Below are 12,475 nucleotides of genomic sequence, written 5' to 3' on the forward strand. Positions count from 1 at the left end.
ACTTCAAGCATTATTTTGTTAAATGAGCAGAAAATATATATATATTTGCATTTTAGATGTGCTCTGGCCCCTTAAATTAAAAAAAAAACCCAGACATTTGTGGGTGGGGTAGGGGTGTGTCAGGAATGCCCATAGCCATGCCCACTATAAATATGGCTCTTACATGTGGCCGGGCCAAGCTTACGGTAAATTTGTCCTCAATGCAATGTCCTACCAATTTAAAGAAGATTAAATTTAAAGTAATTAATTAATGCACATGTTTAATAAAACGATGGTTTTAAACACAAGGTGGAAAAACTAACAGAATATGTTAAAAATAACAAAGTAGGGTAAAAATCTAAGGGGGGGCACTACTTCAGCATATTTTTTTTTTCCCCAACCCTACAAAACACATTTTCAAGTAATAGGACATGGATTCTTATGTCGATCTTATTAATAGGGTCTGTTTTTATTTTCGAGGCAACGCTATCATCAAGTAACGAATTTTTTTCCCCGCCTAATGAGATCCGACGGTGGAAATGGTTGTTATGAATGTAACAGTTTTCGGGGTTCTGTCTGGATGCCCCGCCGATCGCCGTATGGATGATGAGCCACGAGAAGAGCGGGTGTATAAATACAATAGGGTTCCTTGCCGAAGACAGTCTCAGCTTGCCTGGAAAGCTAGCGTTTCTGTGTTGAGGTGGCCGAGCATCGTGGTCACCAGCTCCGGCAGGTCGTATTCATGTTTCCAGCCCCAATCGTTGCGTGCGTTGCTGTCGTCGAAGTCCATCGGCCAACTGTCGGCTATAAGAACGTAGAATACAACATTTAAAGGCGATCGTTGACTAAACATTGGGTTAAGTTAATGTTTTGTATAAGTGGGACAGCACCTTTACCCACACGTCACGCAGAACAAGCTCAGCCCTCCCTGCAGGGGTAACAAGCTGGGTTTGGACCCTCGTATCAAATACTTAAAATTCCATTGGAACATTCTGTTGAAGAACCTCCAATTCAGTTTTTTGAGATGAAAATCCTTAATTCCACGGCTTTAAGACCAAAATTTGGAATCAGATTCCAGTTCCCACTTCCACACTCACCAATGGCCTGCCTGACCGCATCGATGTTGTACACGACTTCCAGCTCGGGCATGTGCTTCTGAACCTCCAGGGCAAGTTCCTCGGGGGTGAAGCTCATGGCATTGATGTTGTAGGTCCTCATGGAGAGCGTCTCGGCCGGGGCTTCCAAGACCTCCAGCGTAGCTCGGAGACAGTCATCGATGTACATCATAGGCAGGCGCGTGTCGGGCTTCAAGTTACATTCAAACCTGCCGGTCTTGATAGCATCGTGGAAAATCTGAACGGCATAATCTGGAGTTTGGGGGGGGGGGGAATCAAAATATTAGTTTAAGGAAACTTGGTGAAAACGAACGTAAACATTTGGTTAACAAAATTCTCTGAGTGAGTAATAAGGATAAATAACACAAAAGGCAAATTAAAATGTTAATTTCAAATCTAATTTCTCAACTATTTTTTTTGCAATGACGAAGCAACTGCACAATCTAGCAGACATCAATATAACAAACGTACTTGTGAAACGCGTCTGGCCAGATTTACAATATTTAATTTAATCAATATTTTAATATATAAAAGGATTTAAGCCAATTTTATTTCTATGGCTATTTTTGGGCTTTTTTTTTTTCTTCTTAATGGCCAGGTCAGCAATCTTACTTTTTGGCACAGTGGGTAATTTTTACAGCATTAATAAACGCTTCTTAAATTTCTTCCACAAACATTTTTTCATTGATTAATTTTCAATGAAAAAATTATAGTGTGGGAAAAAAAAAAAAATATAATGCTTCAAAAAATAGTTAAATATTATAATGTATGTTAATGGAATTCTTGTTAAATAATATTTTATGAATACTAATTATTTAATAATAAATTATAATATATATATATATATATATATATTTTTTTTTTTTTTTAAATGGCTCCAACCATTAGTCGGGTTTCTGCACATCATCTATATATCTGACGAACGTATGAGAAATGTTTTACCCGTCGTTCCTCCTCCTGGCTGAGAGTCGGCGGAGATGATTCCAGGATACCGTAGACATCTGAAGTCCAGTCCGTATCTGTAGTTGTAATACTACGGAAAATCGATAAGCAGTAAATCTCATGGAATTGACTTTTAAAAATAATCAATTTAAAAATCTATAGAAGAAAAAAAAAAAAAAATCCACCGGAGGTTTACTTTGGGTGGTTCTTATCTTTTTTGGCCGGGACGTGGAACAGGTGTATGGTAACACTCTGAGCCTGCGGAATCAGCACGTCTGAAACAGAAATAGCCGATTCTCCCGCTGGAAGGCGAGCTGGCAGCTCCCGCAGGGTGTCTGTATATTGATAAGGCTCCGAGCCAAGATAATCTAAGTATTTAACTATTTCCGTGCCACAGAAAAGTGCTAGGTCTCAAAATCCTGTCCATTGTATATAGGAACATTTTTATCCAATCGTTTCTAGCCCAACAGAACACATTAAAGATGCTGTTGCACCTAGGCTGTCATATAAAATATCGCCAGAAAACTACATTAAAAGGTTTATTGAGATACTAGAGCTGCTTAGCAACAGAGAACTGTCATTCTTCCTAAGCCCCCTCCCCTATGCATTGCATCACAGAAGTCTGACCTCCTACATCCACTCTCAGTCCCATTTAAGCCAATAGACCTTTAAGCAAACGCCCCTTCAGGGTGCAGAGAGGGAACAAATGAAGAGGGGCCGCTGAAAGAAGAAGACCTTCCTCATTGTTGCATAAGTGGAAGTTCATACCTCTCCCATGAGCTCCGCGTGGACCTTCGAAACACCATAGATGGTCCGTGGCCTTTGTATGCAGAGGTCTGGGGTGGGGTTCCTGGGTGAAGACGGACCAAAGGCTCCAATGGTGCTGGGAATGAATAGACGGAGCCCGTGTTCGGCAGCGATGTCTAGAATGTTGTGGAGACCTGCGGAGAACAGGTTGGTTAGGTGCTTGCCAAATCATATCTTAGGCCATATCCGCAGCTCACTTCTGTCAGTCTATTTGAAATGTAATTCAATTTAGCTTTCCACTGTTGGCTTCGGAACGAGGAACGCTCTAACAAACCAAGAGTCCAGGACTATGGTGGCTACTGTCCACCTTGTGGTTGGGCCATAGTTAACCTACATGCCACTTTATGCACCCCAGGAACCCTGAAAAAGTTAGATTACAAGCCTGTCCTGACACTTGAGACACTTTAGAATCCAACCTCTTATCGTAACCGCGGTGGTTCCAAGCCCAGTCTTCAGACTCCGCGTTCTTACCGGTAATGTTGACGGCTCTGGCCAAAGGAACGTTGGCTTCACCGACGGCGCTCAGCAAAGCGCTGTAATGGATCAGCCAGTTGATTCGATTGTTCACCACAATTTCCCGGAGATTCTTGTAGTCCAAGATATCAGAATAGATAAAAGGGCCTGCAGGAAGAGACATTGTTTTATAAAAATGGATATCGCCATATTGGCCACGGAGAGTCTGAGTCCCACCAGAGTTCTTCTGTAAAGAAAGAAGGCTAGCGGTCATAACATACTTTGCTTCACTCCTAAAGCTAGGGAAGTCATGTTCTTCTGTATATAAATCTAATTATATATATATATATATATATATATATATATATATATATATATATATATATATTGACACGTATATCTTTGCATGCCCATCATTTTCTACCCCTTCCGTTAAAGTATTTCTGTTCTTGACACCTTCACTCGAGCTTCTCAAGCTTCTCACTTTCCAAGTTAGAACACTTTTGATACCAAACTCCCAGTCGAAGTCATATCTTGAGCTTGACACCTGTCTTCGCCACACCGGTCAACTCACTAGAACCCCCCCAACCCCCCCCCCCGCCTTGAACATTCCTATGTATATTTAAGGGTGTAAAAGGGGGCTGTTGGAGTCCTCACCGCTGTAGAAGACATTATCTGGAGGTTTACGGATATCTGACAAAATGACGTTGTTCTTCCCGTAACGTTTCCTGTAAAATTAAGGGGGAAAAAAACGGTTATTTGACATTTCCAACTCAGGCCACCTAAGCTACAAAGCTACTGGAAGGAGCAGCAAGAGTTAAAGGAGCAGCAAGAGTTAAAGGAGCAGCAAGCGTTGTCGAGGGACTGGAGATGCAGGTCAGGTTTGGGTTTCAGAACAGCCCCGTAGGGAAAGAATTGGACGGAGGGGCCCCATGAATGAAGTGCCGGACGAGGTACCCCGTTGAAAGCCTAGTGTTAAGGGTTAAGGCATGACTAGGCAACATTTTAGCACCTAAGGTGTTAAGCCTTTGAGGCACGTTCAAGACCAGAAGGGAGGGGGTAATTGCCCTCCCTGAGGGGGTATATAAAGGGGGGGTTTATGCTATAGGGTCAGCATTTAAAAAAAAATATTTTCCCGCCCATCCCTCCCTGATTTTTTGCATTAGCCGGGGGCTCAGGTTTTTACGCTGGTACGGTGCAGGAGTTAACCCTCTAGGTGCGGTTACTTGTGGTGCACAGAGGTGTAAGTGCAGGACACTCCGGGGGCAGCTGCCCCTGTGAATCGCATGGTCATGTGACTGCCGCGCTGGGGGATACAGATGGACACGCCCATACCAGCAGGTTACTTCATGGTTATGATTGGTCATCATTGTTGTTGTTATTTTGACGGTAAAATGTTTATATACTGGGCCAAAATATGTTTGGCTAATAAACGGTTATAAAGTTATCAATGATGTAAACATTTAATAAAGGTGGAGTGTCGCGGTGCTGTGTTATATGCGGGCCGCACCGCGGACAAATAAAATCCATAGTTGACAATTAATAAAGTTTTTGAGATAAAGAATTGTCTCTTGTTTTATTTAGAAGGGGGGGGGGCGAAACTGGACGTTACTTCATTCATGGTATTTAAAGCCGTAATCAAGTCAGGTTCATTTAAAAGACCGTACCTTAGTAGTTGCGCGAGTCCAACACCCAGCTGACCGAGTCCTCCTATAAAGCAAGTACATGTATAAACATTAATCCTAAAAACTGCCCCACTTTTTCCTCCCCATAAGGCAATAAGCAAAATCACAATTGCGTTCCGGAATCTTGGCCATCTTAGTTTATTGACTGGGGCGCAGTTCTAGAATACGGTGACCGGACGTTCCGGAGAGGGGGCTCGCGATCCGGCGACTGACCTGTGATCAGCACCCTGGGATGATCCGTCTCCGAGAAGGACACGGAGTGGAAGCTGGCGTCGGACGTCACCTGGCGAGGAGAGAAGCCGATAAGCCGGACCTGCGTGACCAAAGCCTGGCACCCGCACGCGGGGCTCTGCAGGATCTGCCTGGCGGCTCGGCTCACCGTCCTCAATACTGGCATCTCTACCCCCCCAAAAAAACAAAAGACAAGAAAATCATAAAACAAAAGGAAAATTCTTAGGTGACAAAAAAACACTAAAGAGATATTTAACCCCTTCAGACACATCGCTCCATCAGCTAGAGAGTTAAAACATGTCACTACATATAATATATCCATATATATATATATACACACACACACACACACATATACATACAGTATAAAAATATACACTCACACTAATTATATATATTTAAATACAAACACACATGATATACGGTAATATCTATATATCTATCTATCTCTATATATATCTATATCTATATATATATATATATATATATATATTATACACACATGCAGTAAGGTGGAATCAAGTAACGGCAGTTTAGCATCCTCACGTACGTTAACCATTTCACTGCTGGAAATGCCCTGACATTGCACGCAATTTGATAACTGAGCATGAATGTCAGAGCATTTCCAGCAGCGAAATGGTTAACATCACCTCATCCCCCCCCCATCTCATCTCATGTTGCTTGCGTGGCAGAAAGAGAGGGGGGGGTATTTTATGAATGCAGCTCATCACGTACACCGCCGGCATTACTGTCCCGAAGCAATCCCTCACCGGGTGAAACGGGGATCGCGCAGGGTTTGCTGGGAATTTCAGCCATCACTTTATAGCTTTTTTTCTTTTTTTTTTCTTACACTAAACACCTGCTTCCATGTTAAGGGTTAAATGCATTTAAACATACAAAGGTCGCCATTAACTTTCTCCTTTTTTGTAAGTTTACTAGTGTTTTCAGCTTATACGGCAACAGCCTATCGGGTGCCTGCCTGAAAATTATTTCGGAGAAGGATTTGGAAGGTCATAATCTACAGCTAGAGGGTCGGAGGCTTAGATGGAACGTAAGGAAGTGGTAAGTAAGTAGATCAGCCCCCCAGCAGAAGTGGTAGAGGGTATTAAACATGAATGGGATAGACATACGGCTCCTGAATCTAACATGAGACCAACGACAGCAGGAGAAACGGGCAGACTAGACGGGGGCCGGATGGGGCCGATCTGCCGGCAGGTTCTAACCATAAGAGGGGCAGGAAAGCCTCGGCACCGGGATAAAGATGGGAGTTTTAATAAAAAAAAAAATGAAGGATGCAGGAATCTCACAGACCAGACGGTGTCTCTTTGAGCCTAAACTAGTCGCTGACTACCTACGGCTTCTCGGGTGATTGAACTCTCATGACCCCCAGGCAGCCAAGGGCATTACAGCTCAACAGAAGAAAAAAAAAAAAAAAGGGGGGGGGCAACATCATGCCTTTGCCTTAATACCCCCTCGCAGACGGCAGAAGCTGACAAAGCGATCTTTGTAAATCCTTCAAAATTTTATTTCTCACCCCGTCGGGACGCGAAATAGTAAAACATCAGAAAAAAAAAAAACACTTTAAATTTGCCACAAACATGAACACAAGTATGGATTAGCGAAAAAGAATTAGCCAATCACATTTTTCCTCGATCGATTTGATCCCCGAGTGCCAGAGTAACTCGCAGCACAACATTCGTAGCAAACGTTGGCATATAAACAGTTAAAAAATAAAAAATGTAAATGGAATTTCTGTTTTGGACCCGCGTATAATTATAGAATTAATATATAATATATATAATTATATACCGATCCGCCGTCGCTTTTAATCCATTGGCATGTGCACCGTACAGCCTGTATACCTGAATTAACCCATTGAGTCCCAACAGATTCACCATGCAATACCCTGGGTATATTTTAAATATATATATACCCTATATATATAAAAATATTTAATTTATTTTGCTTTAATATTGAGTATTTACCATAATCAGAAAAAAAAGTATTTTATAAACCACTTCCCATTAAATAAATAACATCAGTAACACAGAATGGGATATTTCTGATCCGATTGTACAGCGCTATGCAATATGTTGGCGCTATATAAAACAATAAATCATAATAATAATATTTAATACTAACAAGCGATCTTAAAATACTGTGCAATTCAACCCAATTTTGCTTTATGGATTGCATTAACCAGCTGCGGCTACCGAACCTTCGCTTTTTAGGCAAAGAAGGAGAAACGTTAGGACATAGTCTAAAGCTAGAGGGTCGGAGGCTGATCTGGAAGGTAAGGAAGTTTTACTTTACTGAGGGGGTGGTAGGTAAAGGGAACATCCTCCCAGCAGAGGTGGTAGAGGGTAATACAGTGAGGGTATTAAACATGCATGGGATAGACATACGGCTCCTGAATCTAAGACGAGACCAACGACTGATTAAGGTTTCAGTCTTTATATCCGTAACTAGACAGGGGCCAAATGGGGCCGAATCCCCCAGCAGATTCTATGTTTCTAACCGTATAAAATGAATGATAATCCCTGCATATCTCAAAGGAATCTATTTTTTGTTCCCATTTTGCGAATTCTACCCTCTAGCACTTTAAGGGTTAAGACTGACCTCGGCGTTCCGTTTAATTTCTTTCGTTCCATTTGATCCACAATTGCTTTCGAAAAAAATTATAATTAAAGAAACCCCGCAAAAAAAAAAAAAAGAAAACCCAAAAATTCCCCTTACCTCACTGGCTTTGTCTTGTTTGTCTTTGCAAAATTAAACAAGCGCATGGTTTTTATAGGACACAGCCTCCAAAAATCGACCAATGGCACGCTGTGGGCAGGGTAGGCGTTGTCCCATACGTCAGGGAGGGTGGGAGGGGAGGAATAAGGCAGATCATTACATCCCAACACGTTTTTCTTGGCAGGCGTTCCCAGGCTTAGCTACTCCAAAGGCAGCTGATCTTGAAATGTTGCTTACGACATTCTGCTTGCCTGCGTTCCACGTAACAGCAGCTCTTCATTCCTTTACGCAGAGCTCATGTTTGTAAAGGAATGAGAGCCCGAACAATTATAGCACGATATTAAAAAAACAAAAAAATACCCCCCCTTTTTTCTTTCTGTATCCTTGACGTGAAAAACAAAGAAAACAAAAGAAAAAACTTGAAATAAAAAGTTTGTAAAAAAAAAAAAATAGGGGTATTTTATTTTTAAAAAATTGATTATTTTTTTTCTTTTTAAGAAATTTAAACTAATTTAAAAAAAGTTTTTTGTTGAACGGCTCCTAATTTAACATATGAAGCTCTCAATAAGTAATATTAAAAAAGGATGAAAGCTATCGGTAAATTGCACTTGTGTGATAGTTTGTTACATTTTTGTATTATTTTATATTTAAAAATAAGTTTAATTCCGTATTTTCAGCGCACAAGATAGATATAGGTGATATATCACACATATTATATATATTATATATTACACATACTCACACTAATGCATACACATATACACACACACACTTATATATACACACACACACATTTGTCTGTGAATAAAATTTTTAGAGAATTCCAACTAAAACGACTCATTTTCATTCTTACAATTTTTAACTCCGTAGTGAACTCGAGGTTTATGATTTAGCCCAGTCAGAGCTGTATTTAGAGCAGGAACGCCAGGACAGCCTGCGCATGTTTTTAGGAAATTCCTGTTTCAAAGTGTTTCTGACACATACATTGTAGGTGGTAGTAGCAGCTGTGAACATACACCAGGAGGCAGCCGCCTCTGACCTTGGGATGGGATTTGACATATTACTACAATCCGCTCGTAACTTCAGTCCAAAGACAGATTGATGATCCATGCGGCCAAGAGACCTCCGTGACCTGCTGCTCAGATCAATAGAAGGAAGGCAAGTGACGCAAATATTTAGGGTTATTATTATTTATTGACTTATATAGCGCCATCATATTCCGCAGCGCTGTACAATGGATCAGCAGGAGCTTACAATCTAGAGGTGCTTGGCAATTGATCTATACATCTTGCTGGCCCAATTGACAGTATAGATATAAGCCAAGCACGCAGCCGCGCATTTCCAGACTTAAAGCAACGATTTCTGTTAAAAAAAAAAACAAAAAAAACTGGGGTAAACCAAAGACTTTTGGGGCATTAATGGCGACGCTGAGAAAACGCGGTTTATTCTTTTGATCGCACGGCGTTAAGCTGTTAAGGCGACGCTTCCCCTTTAAGTCGCTAACAACGCTACAGACGCTAATCTTGGTACAAAAGATGGAGAGCACATGAAAGGGCCGGCTGCTCGCTCTATACTACGGGGGAGACGGCGTACGCGCCTGGGACCGCCACTAACTGGTTAGAGGAATGCAGCAAGAGACAGCCGGATTATACCTGCTGAGACTCTCGAGGCCGCCACCGAGCCATGACCTTGAGACATGGAGTTCTAATGTATATCGTAACTACCCCTTTAATGCTCAGAGCAGTAAAACAAACAAGAAAGCAGCATAACTTTATATAGAGGATGCTAGATAAATGGAACAGCTTCCCAGCAGAGGTGGTAAAACAGTGAGGGAATTTAAACATGCATGGGATAGGCATATGGTTCCTTAATCTAAGATGAGACCAATACTGATTAAGGTAATAACCCCCAGCGTTGTATACAGTAATATACCCCCCCCACACTGTATACAGTAATATAACCCCCTGTCTCTGCAGACCTGGAGCCGCCGTTGCTGTCAGTCATGTGATATTTTGGTTGAGTTTCCCGGCTCAAACACCACACTGAGCTGACGCTTTATGGCGATGCTAATGAAGTCCGTTCCTCTATAGACATTCATTAGTCAGAAAGTCCAGCTGGGTGATTAAGACAGAGCCATTCTATTGTTCCCCACAGGCAGTATGATAAGGAGTCAGGGTGTTTAGTAGATTGGGGATCAGATAACAGAGGAGAAGAAATGTCTGATATGCCGCTGCCTGAAAACCTTATATTACGGGGCAAAAACTACAACCGGGAGTAAAAAGAAAACCGCTAATATTTTTGAAAACATTTTTAATCTGAAAACAGTGCGTGTTCCCCTTTAAGAGACACCGGGCATGAATGGGCTGTGTGTGGCATCGCAAGTAGAGCCCAAAATAGGCTACAGCCCCTCCCCTGCACTAATTTCATTATTTCTTCGCTTGAGTCACCGTCATTAACCCAGAATTCTAATATGACGTAATTTCCCCAGCGCTGCGACATGTGATCGCGGGGTGACAGATCTCCTTTCCCAATAACAATATAATCCCGGCTTCTGGGAAAGGGAGGGCGTGAGGTGAGCAAGAAAGAGATCCGATAAAAGAGATCCCATAAAAGAGATCCGATAAAAGAGACAGAATATTATCATCAATTACTTTTAGAATAGGTTACAGAAACACAGAATCTGCCGGCAGATTGGCCCCATTTGGCCCCCGTCTAGTCGCCCGTTTCGCATGCTGTAAAGACTCAAACCTTAATCAGTCCCTCACTGTACACTATTAACCTCTACCATTTCTGCTGGAAGGCTGGTCCACTTATCTACCACCCAATTAGTAAAGCTAATACGGCTAACATTAGGAATATTCAGCATATAGAAAATTATGTTGGTGCCTTATTGCCGTAGCAACCATTGGAATGGAATCTGGAGGAACAGCACATTGGTTGCTATGGTTGGAAAACTATTATTCAAGTTCAAGCATGACATCATAGCTCGGCAAAACTACCTGCGCAGCAGAGTCCGATTTCCCTGCCGTCTGTAACCGGTGAGATGCCGAGCCCCTAGGCCAAGCCCTAAGATTGCCCAACCCTGTCTAACCAGGAGGATGACACACCGCCAGCAATCCATCAAATCACACCCATCACTCCAAGCCGCTTGACAGACAAACTCTCCAAGACATTCTCCGCCGCCTGGGGCCACAGACCGTTACTAAGAGAGTAGGGAGGCCGGGACTACCTGCTTGGCCACGGCCTGGGGTGCGCTGAATGAAAACGAGGTCAATGGGGTCATGTAACATGCTTTATGTGACGCTGTTATAGTAGAGAAGCAGTGGCAGCCTCCCAGCAGAGGTGGTAGAGGGTAATACAGTAGGGGGGGCAGACATATGGCTCCTTAAGACGTGACCAACGACTAAATAAGCTTTGAGTCTTTACAGCGGAAAAAAGGGGAGACTAGACGGGGCGACCCCAGGTATTAATGCCCCGCTTCCTCTTGCCCCTAAGTCCCCCTGTCCCTGTAACACACCAGATACTCACAGACTGGGGGATGAATGTACCAATCACTGATCTGCCCCATATACCGGTAAAGCAGAAGATGGAATTCTGATAAAATGCATCCACTTACCTCTGTCCTGGGGTAATAAATACAAATTGGGGTAAATAAGGATCTGGGTTGTTGTAGGTGAGATCGGCGAGAATCAGAAGCAGACCGGGCTACAGCCGCGCAACGTGCAGAAAGACCTCGATGCACCATACACCGGCATCCAGCCCCGCAGCACAGCGCGCTCCTGATTGGCCGGCAGCCAGAGGCGTGTCCTGCCTTTCGTCATAGGCGTAGCCTAGAGACAATAGAACGCTGGGGTGAGCTCGAAGCTCTGCCCCCATCTGTGACGTAGCTGTGGAATGCAGCGTGTGTTCGGAGCAAGGGCGGAGACTTCTCTGTAAAGGAGCGTCGGAGGTGTGTCTGAACTGACCAATAGGAGCGAGACCTGGCTGGTGTGATACGCACGGTCATAGCCGGCTAGTTAAAGGCAGATCAATGTCAGAGCAGATCGGAGTAGACAGGAGTACCGAGTAACAGTAGATAACTGGAACAGCCTCCCAGCAGAAGTGGTAGAGGCAGATTCTATGTTTCCATGCCAATAACTCCTTAGTAACAAACAAATTAAAATCAAAGCACAAAGTCAAATAATGCCGCCATACTGTTCTTGTTAAGCTGTCAGGGCCAACATATACGTCTAGTGTTGTATAGAGACCACGTACTATAAATAAATAAGGATCGTACGGGATAGAGCATGCAGGGTAGGGGTTAAAAGTTTGGGTAACTGAGCCAAGGCCACAGCTGGTGTGCCTGTACACCGTGTCTTGGCGTCTCTAATAACATCACACGGGTTGCGTTAGCTCTCTAAAGCGCACGCGATGAGCCTATATTTAGTTCACCAGGCACATCGTAAATGCTTAAAGGGGCCGACCCAACGCGAGAAGCCCGAACACCCAGCCCCACGGCCTTAAAGGAGAACCGTCCTCATTTTTCTA

The 12,475-nt window shown here is 43.0% G+C and overlaps 1 protein-coding gene across 2 annotated transcripts; it reads right to left on the reverse strand.

Annotated features, from left to right (window-relative positions):
* Nucleotides 1–379: 379 nt before the first annotated feature.
* LOC128484531 (L-threonine 3-dehydrogenase, mitochondrial-like) lies at nt 380–11,705 on the reverse strand. 2 transcript variants are annotated; one of them, XM_053460947.1, is made up of 9 exons: nt 11,565–11,705; nt 5,195–5,380; nt 4,964–5,006; nt 3,954–4,024; nt 3,315–3,464; nt 2,805–2,977; nt 2,037–2,127; nt 1,077–1,346; nt 380–783 (listed from the first exon to the last, which is right to left on the reverse strand). In XM_053460947.1, exons 2-9 carry the CDS (start codon nt 5,376–5,378, stop codon nt 644–646), a joined length of 1,122 nt encoding a protein of 373 aa, XP_053316922.1. In that variant the 5' UTR covers nt 5,379–5,380; nt 11,565–11,705; the 3' UTR covers nt 380–643. The 2 variants fall into 2 exon arrangements, with proteins under 2 accessions (XP_053316922.1, XP_053316923.1); XM_053460948.1 differs by lacking the exon at nt 11,565–11,705 and adding an exon at nt 7,949–7,963.
* Nucleotides 11,706–12,475: the final 770 nt, after the last annotated feature.

The sequence above is a fragment of the Spea bombifrons genome, chromosome 3 (assembly GCF_027358695.1).
Source record: "Spea bombifrons isolate aSpeBom1 chromosome 3, aSpeBom1.2.pri, whole genome shotgun sequence".
Taxonomy (NCBI): Eukaryota; Metazoa; Chordata; class Amphibia; order Anura; family Pelobatidae; genus Spea; species Spea bombifrons.